This window comes from Sapajus apella, unplaced genomic scaffold, assembly GCF_009761245.1.
Source record: "Sapajus apella isolate SASKATOON/1434 unplaced genomic scaffold, GSC_monkey_1.0 scaffold3, whole genome shotgun sequence".
Lineage (NCBI taxonomy): Eukaryota > Metazoa > Chordata > Mammalia > Primates > Cebidae > Sapajus > Sapajus apella.
Window position 1 is genome coordinate 66,658,241 of NW_022436943.1, and position 16,637 is coordinate 66,674,877.

Here is a 16,637-nt window from a genome sequence, read left to right on the forward strand (position 1 = left end):
CTCGCTCTGTCGCTCAGGCTGGAGTACAGTGATGAAATCATGTCTCACTGCAGTCTCAACCTTCAGGGCTCCAGCAATCCCCCTGCCTCAGCCTCCCGAGTAGCTGGGACTATAGGTGCATGCCACCATGCCTGGCTATACTTTTTTACTTTGTTGTAGAGATGTGGGTCTCACTTTGCTGCTAGGCTGTTCTCGATCTCCTGCTTTGCCTCTTTTTAAATTGGACTGCTTCCTTGCTACTAAGCTGAATTCCTTATACTGTATGCTGTAAACATTAACTCTTTTTCAGACGTGTGGTTTGCAAATATTTTGCCCCAGGCTGTAGGTTGTGTGCTCTTTTAGGTGTCTCCACTGGTTTGATGTAATCCCATTGCCTGTTTTGTTGCCTGTGCCGCCTCGTCTTTCATTTAGTTTATGCCTCACTGGGGTGTGGGGGATGGGTTGTGGGTGTGATTTAAATGGTGTAGTACATGGTTTTTAAAAATACATGATTTTGACATTCAGGAATCAATTTTTTTTTTTTTTTTTTTTTTTTTTTTTGAGAAAGGGTCTTACTGTGTCATCCAGGCTTGAGTACAATGGCGTGATTTCAGCTCACTGCAGCTTTGACCTTGCAGGCTCAAGCCATCTTCCCACCTCAGCCTCCTAAGTAGCTTAGACTATAGATACAGGTCTCCATGCCTGGCTAGTTTTTTTGTTTTTTGAAACAGGGTTTCACTGTGTTACCCAGGCTGGTCTTGAACTTCTGGGTTCAAGTGAGCCGCCTGCCTCAGCTCCCAAGTGCTGTGTGAGCCACCACATCTGGCCTAAAATTTCTATATGGTCAAACTGAATTATGTTCATTATGGCATCTGGAGTTTTGTATTTGGCATAGAAAAGCATTTCCTATTCAAGACTAAAATATTTACCTGTTCCCTCCCTCCCTTCTTCCTTTCCTTTTCCTTTCCCTTTCCCTTTTTCCTTTCCTTTCCCCTCCCCTCCCCTCCCCAATGAGAGGCACAAGTGAGAGGCCTCAGCCTCTCAAAGTGCTGAAATTCTAGGTGTGAGCCACTGTGCCCCCCACCGCCCCTGCTTTTTTAAAAGACAGGGTTGGTCTCTGTCACCCAAGCTGGAGAGCAGTGGTACCATCTCAGTTCACTGCAGCCTTGAACTCCTGGGCTCAAGGGATCCTCCTGCCTCTGCCTCCTGAGGAGCCTGGACTACAGGTGTGTGCCATCACCCTTGGCTAATTAAAAAAAAAATTTGTAGAGATGAGGTCTTGCTATGTTACCCAGGTTGGTATTCTTGGTTCTTTGTATGGTCTTCCCTTGATATCCATGGGGGATTTGTCCTGGGAACCTCTGCAGATACCAAAATTCAGACACTCAAGTCCCTGATATAAAAGGGTGTAGTATTTGCATATGACCCTACACACATCCTCTCATATACTTTAAATAATCTCTGGATTACTTATAATACTTAATACAATATAAAGGCTACGTAAATAGTTGTTATAGCCTGGTATGGTGGCTTACACCTATAATCTCAGCACTTTGGGAAGCCAAGACAGGAGGATTGCTTGAGTCCAGGAATTTGAGACCAGCCTGGGCAACATGAAAGACCCCATCTCTAAAAATTTTTTAAAAAGTGAGCTGGATCAGAGCAAAGGTCCGGGTGAAGGGGGAAAAAAAATGGTGAGCTGGCTGTGGTGGCATGTGCCTGTAGTTCCAGCTCCTCAGGAGGCTAAGGTGGGAGGATCACTTGAGTCCAGGAGGTTGAGGCTGTAGTGAACTGTGATTGTGCTACTGCGCTCCAGCCTGGGTGGCAGAGTGAGATCTTGTCTCAAAACAACAACAGAAGACTTTAAAATATATGTTCTTACTGGCAGGGTACTTCTTGACTTCAGGGATAAAGCATGGATGTAGGGCCGGGCGCAGTGGCTCATGCCTGTAATCCCAGCACTTTGGGAGGCCAAGGTGGGTGGATCACGAGGTCAAGAGATCGAGACCATCCTGGTCAACATGGTGAAACCCCGTCTCTACTAAAAATACAAAAAATTAGCTGGGCATGGTGGCGCGTGCCTGTAGTCCCAGCTGCGCGGGAGGCTGAGGCAGGAGAATTGCCTGAACCGAGGAGGCGGAGGTTGCGGTGAGCCGAGATCACGCCATTGCACTCCAGCCTGGGTAACATGAGCGAAACTCCGTCTCAAAAAAAAAAAAAAAAAATTAGCTGGGCATGGTGGCGCGTGCCTGTAGTCCCAGCTGCTCAGGAGGCTGAGGCAGGAGAATTGCCTGAACCGAGGAGGCGGAGGTTGCGGTGAGCCGAGATCGCGCCATTGCACTCCAGCCTGGGTGACAAGAGCGAAACTCCGTTTCAAAAAAAAAAAAAAAAAAGCATGGATGTAACTAATCTAAAAAAAGGATCTCGTCCAGGCTTTCTTTTTGTACAACCAAAAGACTGGCCGGTGATGTTTGTCTTTTTCCTTCAAGGCTCAGTGGTTAGCTTTATAGATAAGGGCAATCCTAATTATAAAAAACAGTTGTGCAAAACAGTTGTGCAAATCCCTTCCTACCTTAAATCCTGGTGCTTGCTTCTTTTCCTTACTAATAAATATCCTTTGTGGCATGTTTTTCCAGAATGGGACACTTTCGTCTGTGCCGAAAGCCTGTTCAGGCAAATGTCCTTTCTTCTCAGTGACTTTTTTTCATCATGTCCGTAACTTGTTTGCTGCCTCTTGGTTGGCAGAAGCTGTTTCTCCTGTTATCTTGACATTTTTTGCAAAACCCCTTTCTAAACTATCAAACTGTCCTTTGCTGGCATTAAGTCCCCAGCTTTAGATCTTTCCCTTCCTTTTGCTTTAAGTTGTTGTACAATGACTTTGCTTTTTCTCAAAGCATGTTAAAGTCTACAGATATGCCTTTCATTTTGAGATGAAGTCTCACTCTGTCACCCAGGCTGGAGTGCAGTGGTGTGATATCAGCTCACTGCAACCTCTGCCTCCTGGGTTCAAGCAATTCTCCCGCCTCAGCCTCCTGAGTAGCTGGGATTACAGGCCCATGCTACCATGCCCAGCTAATTTTTTTTTTTTTTTGGAAATAGAGTCTTGCTCTGTCACCCAGGCTGGAGTGCAGTGGCACTATCTTGGCTCACTGCAAATCTCCACCTCCTAGGTTCAAGCAATTCTCCTGCCTCAGCCTCCTGAGTAGCTGGGATTACAAGCCTGTGCCTCCCCCCCCCGCCGGCTAATTTTTTTGTAATTTTTAGTAGAGACGGGATTTCACCATCTTAGCCAGGCTGGTCTTGAACTCCTGACCTCATGATCCACCCGTCTCGGCCTCCCAAAGTGCTGGGATTACAGGTATGAGCCACTGCGCCTGGCCTAATTTTTGTATTTTTAGTAGAGAAAGGTTTTACCATGTTGGTCAGGCTGGTCTCGAACTCCTGACCTTGTGATCTACCTATCTCCGCCTCCCAAAGTGCTGGGATTACAGGAGTGACTCACCTTGCCCGGCCTGGTATGCCTTTCTTATAGCAAACTTGCATCCACATAAAAGCTGCATTTTCAATACAAGGTAAAAAGGTTTTTCACAAAAAGAGCAAGGTTTTTACATCTGCTGGTGTAGCTGTAGTGATGGCTTCATGAATTTCCTTTTCTTTTTTTTTTAAATGGTCCTTATGTGCTGGGCACGGTGGCACATGCCTATAATCCCAGCACTTTGGGAGGTTAAGGTGGGCTGATCACGAGATCAAGAGATCGAGACCATCCTGGCCAACATGGTGAAACCCCATCTCTACTAAAATATAAAAATTAGCTGGGCGAGGTGGCATGTGCCTGTAGTCCCAGCTACTTGGGAGGCTGAGGCAGGAGAATCACTTGAAGATGGGAGGCAGAGGTTGTAATGAGCCGAAATTGCGCCACTGCACTCCAGCCTGATGCCTGGTGACGGAATGAGACTCTGTCTCAAAAAAAAAAAAAAAAAAAAAAAAAAAAAAAAAGGTCCTTATGCTGGATTCATTTATCTTTAAGTGGTGGCAGCTGCGGCTGTAGACCTCAGGCTATGGTACAAACCAGGCAATTCAGCTTGTTCCTACAAAGTCATGACTTTCTTCTACTTTTTGGGAGCACGTTCATCATCACTACTGGCACTGTGTGTGGGTCCCATGGTGTCATTAAAGTCACTGACTAAACATGATGAAAAATGTGCGAGAAGCACAGGCGATTGGTTTTACTGCAAACTGCTCATGTGAGGATGATGGTGTCCCATGTTGTTTTAAGCAGATACACTCAATACCTGAGCTCACTGCAGTAGCAATGAGAGGTGGCTGTGAAATTATCACAGTAGTATAGTATATGCTACAGTGAATTCTATGTAGTTGTGATTCAATACTGCATCTTTACGTTTGTTTAGATTTCTCTTGACTACAGATGGCAGCATGTATAGTCTGTAAGTGTGCATGTATATTTTGATAAATTGTAACTTCTTACAATAGATTTCTGTGTATTTTATGGTAGTAAATGATAAAATAGACTCGTATCTACATATATTTTATGCATTCGTGACCTATTTCACATTTTCTTATTTTTTTTTGATATGTCTAGACTATGTTTGTCCATAAGTTTTTTCAAAGTGCACAAATCTCCAAAAAGTTTTCCAGTACATTTATTGACAAAAACTTGTGTATAAGTGAACACATGCAGTTGAAACCTGTGTTGTTCAAGGGCCAACTGTAGGATGTTAACTATGGGTTTTTCTTAGGTGTTTTTTTTTTTTTTTGAGATGAAGCCTTGCTCTGTCACCCAGGCTGGAGTGCAGTGGCACAATCTCAGCTCACTGCAACCCCTGATTCCTGGTTCAAGTGATTCTTCTGCCTCAGCCTCCTGAGTAACTGGGATTACAGGCGCTTGCCACCACGCCAGGCTAATTTTTATATTTTTAGTAGAGATGGGGTTTCACCATGTTGGCCAGGCTGGTGTCTTAAGTCCTGACTTCAAATGATCCACCTGCTTTGACCTCCCAAAGTGCTGGGATTATAGGCATGAACCACCATGCCCAGCCAGTTTTTCTTAGGTATTCTTTAACAAGTTGAGTAAGTTCTCTTCTCTTCCTAGTTGAGGAAGTTCCCTTCTCGAGAATTTTTTTTTTTTTTTTTTTTTTTTGAGATGGAGTTTAGCACTGTTGCCCAAGCTAGAGTACAGTGGCATGATCTCGGCTCACTGCAACCTCTGCCTCCTGGATTTAAGCGATCCTCCTGCCTCAGCCTCCCGAGTAGCTGGGATTACAGGTGCCCACCACCACGCCTAGCTAATTTTTGTATTTTTGGTGGAGACAGAGTTTCACCGTGTTGGCCAGGCTGGTTTCGAATTTGTGACCTTGTGATCCACCCACCTCGGCCTCTTAAAGTACTGGGATTACAAGTGTGAGCCACCACGCCCAGCCTCTTCTTGAGAATTTTTATCATAAGTGAATGTTGGATTGTGACAAATGCTTTTTCTGCATTTATTGAGATGATCATATGTTTGTTCTTTATTAGTTTATTAGCGTTATGAATTATATCAGCTGAATTTAAAAATATTAAAACCAGCCAGACACAGTGGCTCACGCCTGTAATCCCAGCACTTTGGGAGGCCGAGGTTGGCGGATCATCTGAGTTCAGGGGTTTGAGACCAGCCTTGGCAACATGGCAAAATGACATCTCTTCTAAGAAAAATACAAAAATTAGCTGGGCATAGTGGCGTGCCTGTAATCCCAGCTATTCAGGAAGCTGAGACAGGAGAATTGCTTGAACCTAGGAGGCAGAGATAACAGTGAGACAAGATCGTTCACTGCACTCCAGCCTGGGCAATAGAGTGAGACTCCATCTCAAAAAAAAACCCATAAGTATATATGTATATATGTGAATATGTGCAGTACACACATATATACGTGTACACACACACACACACACACACATATATACATTAAAACCTTATGGGATAAATCCCATTTGATCATGATGGAGTTATTCTTTTTATATGTTTCTAGATAATGATTTGATAAATATTAAGAATTTGCACATTTGTGTCCATAAGGAATATTGGTTTATAGTTTTCTTTCTTTTTTGTTTTTTTTCTTGAGACAGAGTTTCACTCTGTCCCTAGGCTGCAGTGCAATGATGTGATCTTGGCTCACTGCAAATTCCACCTCCCAGGTTCAAGTGATTCTCTTGCCTCAGCCTCCCAAGTAGCTGGGATTATAGGCACACACCACCATGCCTGGCTAATTTTTGTATTTTCAGTAGAAACAGGGTTTCGCTGTGTTGGCCAGGTTGGTCTTGAACTCCTGACCTCAGATGATCCACCCACCTCGGCCTCCCAAAGTGCTGAGATTACAGGTGTGAGCCACTGTGCCCGACCAGTTTTATTTTTTTGTTTTAGATGGAGTCTTGATCTGTCGCCCAGGCTGGAGTATAGTGGTGCGATCTCCGCTCACTGCAACTTCCGCTTCCCAAGTTCAAGTCATTCTTGTGCCTCAGCCTCCCGAGTAGCTGGGATTACAGGCATGTGCCACCATGGCCGGCTAATTTTTGTATTTTTAGTAGAGATGGGGTTTCCCCATGTTGGTCAGGCTGATCTTGAACTCCCAACCTCAGGTGATCTGTCTCCCTCAGCTTCTCAAAGCGCTGGGATTACAGGCGTGGCGTGAGCCCCTATGCCTGGCCTTTTTTTTTTTTTTTTTTTTTTTTTTTGAGATGTCGTCCCACTCTGTCATCCAGGTTGGAGTACTGTGGCATGATCTCAGCTCCCTGCAACCTCCACCTCCTGGGTTCAAGCAATTCTTCTGTCTCAGCTTCCCAAGTAACTGGGATTACAGGTGCACACCACCGTGCCTGGCTATTTTTGTATTTTTAGTAGAGACAGGGTTGATTCTGATCTCAGGTGATCCATCCACCTCAGCCTCCCGAAGTGCTGGGATTACAGGCATGAGCCACTGCGCTGGGACCCTAGCTCTTAAGGTTGCATTCTTTTTTTCCTTGCACAATCAACCTGCCTCTCAGCCTCCCAAAGTGCCAGGAGTACAGGTGTGAGCCACTCTGCCTGGCCTAATTTTCTGTTCACTTGTTCTATCAGAGACAGAGAGGGCTGGGCACTTTGAGAGGCCGAGGCAGGTGGATCACCTGAGGTCAGGAGTTCAAGACCAGCCTGGCCAACATGATGAAACCCTGTCTCTACTAAAAATACAAAAATTGGCTGGGTGTGGTGGCATGCGCCTGTAGTCCCAGCTACTTGGGAGGCTGAAGCAGAAGACTCACTTGAACCCAGGAGGCGGAGGTTGCAGTGAGCCGAGATCTGCCATTGCACTCCAGCTAGGGTGACAAAAGCGAAACATTGTGTCAAAAAAAAAAAAAAAGGAGATATTGAAATCTGTACTATAATTTGGATTTGCTATTTTTTTTTTGCATTTTTATTAGTTTTGGCTTTGTGTATTTTGAAGCTCTGTTATTAGGTAAAAGGGTTTAGGATACTTAATATTTCTGAAATCTAGTTTGTCTACTATGACTCCAGCTTTCTTTTTTTTGAGACCGAGTTTCGCACTGGAGTGCGATGGCGTGATCTCACTGTAACCTCCACCTCCTGAGTTCAGGCGATTCTCCTGCCTCAGCCTCCCGAGTAGGTGGGATTATAGGCATGCACCACCATGCCCGGCTAATTTTGTATTTTTAGTAGAGATGGAGTTTCTCCATATTGGCCAGGCTGGTCTCGAACTCCCAACCTCCGGTGATCCATCCATCTTGGCCTCCCAAAGTGCTGGGATTACAGGCATGAGCCACTGTGCCCAGCCGACTCCAGCTTTCTTGTAACTAATGTCAGCCATGTTTTTCTTTGCCCATCCTTTTGCTGTCAGCCTCCTAGTGTTAACATATTTAATCTTTCCTGTAGTTTTGTGAATATATGAAATACCTCCAATAACAATCTAATGTCTGTGTCTCTGAACTCTTTCCTTTGTATTATATCTGGATCAGTTAGTATTGGTTGGTTCATCTTCACAATGGGTTGGATGTTCTTGCTTCTTTGCATGCCTGGTAAATTTTGATTGGATGCCTGGCGTTGCTTTTGCCTTGTTGGTGGTGCTGGATATTGTGTTCCTGTTAATAATCATGAGCTTTGCCCTGGGAACTGGCTAAGTTACTTGGGAAGAGTTTGATCTTGTCAGGCCTTTCTTTTAGCTTTGTTAGGTGAGACCAGAATGATGTTTAGTCTAGGACTGATTTGGTTAATTACTGAGGCGGAATCCTGAATCATGACACTTTCCACTCCAGCTGCGGGGAGCAGGCACCATTCCTGTCCCCGTGGAAGCCCTGGGTGTTGCTTCTAATCCCTTCCTGTGGCTCTTTCTGTGGCCTTGGATTCTTTCTTCCCACACAAGGCATTTGTATTAGTTTTCTAGTGCTGATATAGCACATTACCACAAACTTAGTCCCATAAGCAACACAAATTTATTTCCAGAAAGTTCTAACATGGGTCTCACCAGCTAGAACCCAGGCATTAGGGGCTCCTTCCCTTTCTGGTGCCTCTGGAGAGGATCTGCTTCTGCTGTTTTGGGTTCCTGGCAGAATTTGGTTCTTTGTATCTGTAGGATGGAAGCCCCTGTTTTCTTGTCAGCCAGCAGCTGACGGCCATGCGCAGCTCCTCCAGGCCACCCGCACTCCTTGTCTCAGAGCCTCCCTCCTCCATCCTCTAGCCAGCAGTAGTGGGGTGAGTCCTTCTCATGCCTCAGATTTCTCCTCCTCCCTCTTCAACCCACCTGGGAAAGGTTCTCTGATTTTAAGGACTCACATGATTAGTTTGGTCTCACCCAGATAATCCGGGATAATCTCCATGTATCAGGGCCTGTACCCTTAATCTCATCTTCTGAATCCCCTTTGCTGTGTTAAGGGATCACACACTGGTTCTGGGGATTAGGGTGTGAGCATCTTTGGGGCTATGATTCTGCTGACCAGTAACTTGCTGAGTGCCCAGGGAACCCTCTGCAGGTCTCTAAAGTTCTCTCTGGGCAGTGCTTTCTTCGTTACGAGAGCCTGCATACTCTAGCCACCCTGGTATCAATCAGCACTCCCTGTTCTATCTCTTTAGCCTACATGTTTTGCTGGGCCCTAGGTCTGGGTCCTGTCTCCAGGCAGTGCGCTGAGCTCTTATAGAGCTCCACCTCATATCCTGCTTCACAGGGCTCACTGCCCTTCATTTTCTGATATCCATTGTCCTGAGAAACAGTGGTTTCTTGTGTTTTGTCCAGTTTTTTAGTTTTCCTGTGATTCTCGCCTGGGCCGGGAGCAGAAAAGTCCAAGTATGCACGCTCATTTATTTTGTTTACTTCTGTTTGAGTTGGGCGAGCGTGGCCGCTGCACTGGAAGGGGTATTGCACAGTTGTGGACTGGCGTCAGTTCCACCTGTTTCTTCCTGGACGATGGAGCAGGGCAGGTCTGGCTACCCACAGGGCACGGCCTCTGGTCCCAGAGCCCGGTTGCTCAGCCCAGCTTCTCCGCCTCACCAGCTCAGCTCAGGTCTGGGAACTCTGGCTTCTGATGCTCCACATCAGGCATGCCCTTGTCTCTGGACAGTGTGTGCTATGGGCACTTTCACAGGTTTTCTACCCTGCCTGTCAGCTACTGCCCTCTTCTGCTCTTAACCCTTCCACAACTTGGGATCTTTCTCTTCTCTTTGGTGTGCCACAAATGGAATACTTTGTTTGTTTGTTTCTTTTTTTAATTAAGACGGAGTCTCGCTCTCTCCCCCAGGCTGGAGTGCAATGGTGCGATTTCGGCTCTCTGTAATCTCCACCTCCTGGATTTAAGCGATTCTCCTGCCTCAGCCTCCTGAGTAGCTGGGATTACAGGTGCATGCCACCATTCCTGGCTAATTTTTATATATTTTTTTTGTAGAGACAGGGTTTCGCCATGTTGGCCAGGCGGGTCTCGAACTCCTGATCTCAGATGATCCACCTGCTTCGGCCTCCCAAAGTGCTGGGATTACAGGCATGAGCCACTGCACCCGGCCCTGTTTTTCTTTTCTTTTCTTCTCCTTTTTTTTTTTTTTTTTTTTTTGTGATAGGATCTCGCTCTGTTGACCAGGCTGGAGTGCAGTGCAGTGCAGTGGTGCAATCTCAGTTCACTTCAACCGCCACCTCCCAGGTTCAAGCAATTCTGCCACCTCCGCCTCCTGAGTAACTGGGATTACAGGCATGAGCCACCTCACTGGCTAATTTTTTTTTTTTTTTTGTATTTTTAGTAGAGATGGTGATTCGCCATGTTGGCCAGGCTGATCTCAAACTCCTGGCCTCAAGTGATCCACCCGCCTCGGCCTCCCAAAATGTTGGGATTAAAGGCATGAGCCACTGCGCCTGGCTGTTTGTTTTTTAGATAGTGTCTCACTCTGCACTCAGGCTGGAGTGCAGTGGTGTGATCTTGGCTCATGGCAACCTCTACCTCATGGACTAAAGCAGTCCTCCCACCTCAGCCTCCTGAGTAGCTGAGACTATAGGTGTGTGCTACCATGCCCAGCTAATTTTTGTATTTTTTGTAAAGATGGGGTTTTGCCATGTTGCCAGGCTGGTCCTGGACCTCTGAGCTCAAGCAGTTTACCAGCTTCTGCCTCCCAAAGTGCTTGTTTGTTTTTGAAACAGTCTCACTCTTGCCTAGGCTGGAGTGCAGTGGCATGATCACAGCTCACTGCAGCCTGGGCTCAGGTGAGCCTCCTGCCTCAACCTCCTGAGTAGCTGAGAATACGGATGATAACCATCACACCTGGCTAACTTCTGCCTTATTTGTAGAGATGGAGTCTTCCCATATTGCCCAGGCTGGTCCCGAACTCCTGGCCTCAAGCAGGTTCATTTTTTTAAAAGGTGTATTATTTTCTCTCATGTCATTGGAGTATTGGCAAGATCAGTCTTCCCCTTTGAGGTAGAATTTTCACATATTTTTAATTCCACCAGCTCTCAAGATTTCTGTGATTTCTCTTTCTCTTTTTTTGAGATCGGGTCTAGCTTGTTGCCCAGGCTGGAGTGCAGTATGTCTTTGGCTCACTGCAGCCTCCGCTTCCCAAGTTCAAGCGATTCTCGTGCCTCAGCCTCCTGAGTAGCTGCAACTAAAGGTGGCTGCCACCACGCCGGCTAATTTTTGTGTTTTTAGTAGAGACAGAGTTTCATCGTATTGGCCAGGCTGGGCTCAAACTCCTGAGCTTGGCCACCCAAAATGCTGGATTACAGGTGTGAGGCATCACTCCTGACCAAGATTTCCATGATTTCTTACTTTGTCTCCAACCCATGTGTGCACAACCCAGGGAGGTGCCCTGCCTGATCAGGGATGGTCATGGCAACTCTCCTTCATTTTTCTCTGGAGTATGTTAGGAAGGAGTGGTGGACGGGAGGGGATTAAGGGAAGGAATGGACTGGTGGGAGCTTCAGAGAACTGAGGATGTGAGTGTCAGGATGGTGGCATCCATGCTCACGGTGAGCCTGTGGCCCTTCTGATCATGCTTTCTGAGACACTTGACTTGAGTGTGTGCCTGTAGTGTAGACGCAGAGGGAACTTGGACGCTTGCTGGACTTGATTCTTTGGGACCACTGTTGCACGTGGTGGCGCGTGGCATGTGATATGTGAAAGCCATGGTGCCCGTGCTCAGTTCCTCACAGTGAGGAGGGGGATGCTCTAGGTGGAGGTGCTGCCACTCCTGCTGGGGCTGATGGTGACAAGGCGCCACTGTGGACAAGCCTGTGTACGCTGGTGAGGTGCTGGCAGGGGCTGCTGGGTGCTCAGGGATGGAGGAGAGGTGGAAACTGTTGAGGATCATGGTGCCCTTTGTCCTCCCTGAATCGTTCAAAGAAAATGTGACAGAGATATTTCCCCCAGAACAAATTTGTTTAAATTGTTCACAGAACATTTAATGATAATTGGTAATTGCCTGTAAATTCAAATATTGTAGAGGCTTATGAATTAAATCTTGTGATTTTGGTTATTCCAGATTGGAAAAGAAGTCCATGTTCACACTGGGTGAAGGAAGCTGAAGCCACAGAAATGACTGAGTCCTACATGAAGAGTGAGTGCATGGGATTTGGGGTGGGCCGGTTGTGAGGCCTCTCTTGCCTCTGGGTGGTCAGGGCAGAGCAAGGCTCTTATCAGCTCCAATGGTGCCTGGAGTTTCCACCCTACACTCTGGAGCCTGAGTGGGTTCTGGGCAGGTTGGGTGATGTGGGCAGGTGCAGACCTCCCACACACAAACCTTGAGTTTGGGACTCAGAAAAGCACATGGTATTCAGGATGTGGTTTGAAGGTTTTTTGGTTTCGTTTTGCAACGAAGTCTCACTGTGTTGCCAGGCAGATCTGGGCTCACCACAACCTCCGACTCCTGGGTTCAAGTGATTCTCTTGCCTCAGCCTCCCAAGTAGCTGGGACTACAGGTGCATGCTACCACCCCCAGCTAATTTTTGTATTTTTAGTAAAGATAGGGTTTCACCATATTGGCCAGGCTGTTCTTGAACTCCTGACCTCAGGTGATCCGCCCACCTCAGCCTCCCAAAGTGCAGTGATTATACTTTGGCATGAGCCACTGCACCTGGCCGAGTTTTTTTTTTTTTTTTTTTTAAAGATAGGGTCTTCCACTGTCACCCAAGATGGAGCACAGTGGTGCAATCATGGCTCATTGCAGCCTCAAACTCCTGAGCTCAGGTGATCCTCCCACCTCAGCCTCCTGAGTAGCTGGGAGAACAGGTGCCTGCCACCATGCCCAGATAATTTTTTTGTATTTTTTGTAGAGATGAGATTTTGTCATGTTGCCTAGGCTGATCTCAAACTTTTGGGCTCAAGTGATCCACCTACCTCAGCCTCCCAAAGTGCTGGGATTACAGGCTTGAGCCACCACGCCCAACCTGGAGTGACTGTTGAATAAACATGTTTTCTCTAGGTTTTCATCAGAAAAAACAAAAACCAGTAGTCGTCAAAGGCTGTTCAGGCTGCTGTAACAAAATATCTTAGATTGGGTAATGAATGAATAATAGGAATTTATTTCTCTCAGTACTGTCGGTTGGGAAGTCACAGATGAAGACACCGGCAGATTTGATGTCTGTGAGGGCTGTTCTCTGCCTCATAGATGTAGTCCCTTGCTGCTGTGTCATCTCATGGCTTTAGGGACTAAAGGGACTAGGGTGTCCTGCAAGCTATTTTTTTTTTTTTTTTTGAGACAGTGTCTCTCTGTTGCCCGGGCTAGAGTGCAGTGACCTCCTTGGCTCAAGCCATCATCCCACCTCAGCCTCCTGTGTAGCTGAGATTACAAGCATGTGCCACCACACCCAGTTAATTTTTTAAAATTAGTTTTTGTAGAGACGAGGTCTCACTATGTTGCTCGGTGTGGTCTTGAATGCTTAGCTTCCAGTGATCCTTCCACCTCAGCTTCACAAAGCCCTGGGGCTACAGTGTGAGCCACTTTACAGGGCCTCCATCTTCTTTTTTTTTTTTGAGACTGGGTCTTGCTCTGGCACTCATGCTGGAGTGTGGTGGTGCTATCTCAGTTCATTGCAACCTCTACCTCCTGGCCTCAAGGGATCCTCCCACCTCAGTCTCCTGAGTAGCTGGGACTACAGCTGCGTGCCACTAGGCCCTCATTTTTGTATTTTTTTCTTTCTTTCTTTTTTTTTTTTTTTTTTTTTTGTAGAGATGGATTTTCACCATGTTGGCCAGGCTGGTCTCAAACCCCTGAGCTCAAGTGATCCACCAGCCTCGGCCTCCCAAAGTGCTGGGATTACAGGTAGGAGCTACTGTGCCCAGCCATCAACCATTTTTCTTTTTTCTGAGACGGATTCTTTCTCTGTTGGCCAGGCTGGAGTGTAATGGCGTGATCTCGGCTCTCTGCCTCCTGGGTTCAAGCGATTCTCCTGCCTCAGCCTCCCAAGTAGGTGGGACTGCAGGCAACTGCCACCATGCCTGGCTAATTTTTGTATTTTTAGTAGAGATGGAGTTTCACCATGTTGGCCAGGCTGATATCAAACTCCTGACCTCAGGTGATCCACCTGCCTCAGCCTGGCTGATCGTGGCCTTAGCCTGGCTAATCGTGGCCTTAGCTACAGTCAGATCTCATTGATTTGGATCAGTCTGTTTGTCTAACTATTGGACTTTGGAAATGGAGGGCTATTAAAAGTCCAGCTTCCTGCTCAGGAAGGAACCCCTTCCCGGAGGGGAGACTGAGTCACTCACTGAACACACAGGTATCTGACCCAGCAGGTGCTTTCTGGGATGTCCTCATTGGCAGCCCGGGTATAGTGCTGCTGGAGCAAAAGGGAAGGGGGACATCCCCAACCCAGCCTGGAGGGTCTTGTTGGGGTGGGTTGGCTGGTTGGCACAAGTCTCTGGGATACTTAGCCTGTCCTTTGCTGTGTGCAGGGGCCAGTGGTCACTGGCTAGGGAACCACCTGGCTTTGCCTGTAGAGCACTACATTTATTCATTGATTTCCTTGATTCACTTCTGGTCTGTGGGGGTTGAGAGCCATGGGATGAGACTGTATTTTTATTCCTTCATGTATTTCCTACTGCTGGGGTCTTGGACCCTCTGCCCAGCACCTGCCTGTCAAGGGCCACATGTGGGCAATGGGACCATGGGGAGTCCCAGGCTGTCTGGACACAGACCCTCAGGGAGCCTTCCTGAAGAGTCCGGCTAGTGAGTGAGCCAGTGTCCTCAAGGATGCTCAGGCCATGTGATCAGGACCAGAACAACCTCTTGCCTGCTTGTGTGGGAGGCAGGCTGTGTCTTCTGTGTCTGTCAACCCTGATGGGCTAAATAGTGTGTGCTGGCCAGACAGCTCCTCAGGGACAGCTGAAATCTAAGCCCTGCAGCTCCACAGCTTGTCTCCTCAGCGCACCTGTCCCCTGCAGCAGCACAGGTGGGCAGTCCAGGCAGAGGGAGGTTATACAGGAGAGAAAGTGGCTGTACCCTCTCCTGCTCTGTGTCCGTGATCCTCACAGGCTACAGGTGTGTCCACTCCAGGAGTGGCAGCTCAGGTGTGATGGGGAGGGCGCTTGGGCCTGAACCCGCTAACTGGGCTTTGTCACTGCAGAGCTGTCCTCCCCCCTGCTGGACGCCATCACCGATAAGGACCCCATGGTGCAGGAGCAGGTCTGCAGTGCCCTGTGCTCCCTCGGGGAAGTGCGGCCAGTGGAGATGCTCCGCGCCTGTGAGGAGTACCTGCGGCAGCATGACAAGGTATTCATGCTCCTTGGTGGGGATGATAATGTCAGGGCCATGGTCGTTCGGGGCTTACTTGGTTTGGGAAGAGACAGGGCTGGCCACATGTCTGAGCAACCTCACGCCTGCCTATGTCAGGATGGGTAACCTTCCTTATCTTGTCATGTGTCAGATATGGCTGCGTCCCCCAAAGAGCCTGGGGGCCCATTGTGAGGGACTGGGCTCTCTCCACGGCGTTGTTCAATCCTCCTGGTTGAGGCTTTTTGCTTCCCCCTTTACCCACCAAGTGGAAGCTGAATGGCCAGGCTCTGCTCAGTGCCTGAGCGGCAGACCATGGTCCCTGCTTGACGGACGATGATTGTTTCCAAGAGAATCTCATCAACCCAAGGGACTAGAAACACTGATAAGTGCTCAGAGAGTTCCCAAGGGCCCTCCGCTGCTGGTCCTCCTGCACCCTCAGGGAGGGGCTGCCCAGGAAGGCCCAGGGCCTTCCCTTGCGGCGCTGGAATGTTCTTCCTCTGGCACAAACGTTGCCTACTCAGGAGAGCTGCAAGAGCCTCTTGGGAAGTCTCTCTGAAGCCCCACAGGGATGCCAAATCACTGCCCCGAGCCCCAGGACAGACACGGCCCGGCTGGCTCTCGCCTCCTGCGGTTTCGGCTTCCCTCGACCTTGGTTCATGGTTCTGTCACCGTTAACAGCATTAGCACTGCATTGTTTGAAACTGTTTTGCGCACTTTCTACCTTTTCTCAGCGTGTGTGGTTTGGGCTGTTCTGGGAAGGGGAAGAGGCTTTTGTGGTATCAAAAGGCCATTTTTTTTTTGTTTTATTTAACATTTTGATATGTAAAAAGGGACCTCTATACAATTTATTTCTTGTCATCAGCTACCATCTCCTGAGGCAAATAACCCAGTTCTATGAAAATATCTGCTCACTGCTATGGCCTGGCGGCACTTCTGGGGCAGGGTCTCTCCTTTCTTCCCCTGTCAGCTGTCTTAGCTGATTTTTAGTTTTAATTTTTAATAAATTTGTTTTGTTTTTTTTTTTTTTTTTTTGAGACGGAGTTTCACTCTTGTTACCCAGGCTGGAGTGCAATGGCGCGATCTTGGCTCACCGCAACCTCCGCCTCCCGGGTTCAGGCAATTCTCCTGCCTCAACCTCCTGAGTAGCTGGGATTACAGGCACGCACCACCATGCCCAGCTAATTTTTTGTGGTTTTAGTAGAGACGGGGTTTCACCGTGTTGACCAGGATGGTCTTGATCTCTTGACCTTGTGATCCACCCGCCTCGGCCTCCCAAAGTGCTGGGATTACAGGCTTGAGCCACCGCGCCCGGCCAAATTTGTTATTTTTTAACTTACTATTTATTTATTCATTTATTATCTTTATCTTTTTTTTTCTTTTTTGAGATGGAGTCTCACTCTGTAGCCCAGGCTGGAGTACAATGGCACCATCT

The 16,637-nt window shown here is 47.7% G+C and overlaps 1 protein-coding gene across 8 annotated transcripts in view; it reads left to right on the top strand.

The window, feature by feature from the left end:
• The window catches only part of MROH1 (maestro heat like repeat family member 1), a 110,387-nt gene that overhangs the window by 7,524 nt on the left and 86,226 nt on the right, over nt 1–16,637 (top strand). For all 8 annotated transcript variants that reach the window (XR_004262094.1, XR_004262107.1, XM_032256029.1 and 5 more), the window contains exons 2-3: nt 11,975–12,049; nt 15,057–15,202. Coding sequence is in view for 6 of the 8 variants with exons in the window: in XM_032256029.1 (XP_032111920.1) it covers nt 12,028–12,049; nt 15,057–15,202 (168 nt within the window). In the remaining 2 variants the exon portion in view is untranslated. The remainder of the gene's footprint in view (nt 1–11,974; nt 12,050–15,056; nt 15,203–16,637) is intronic.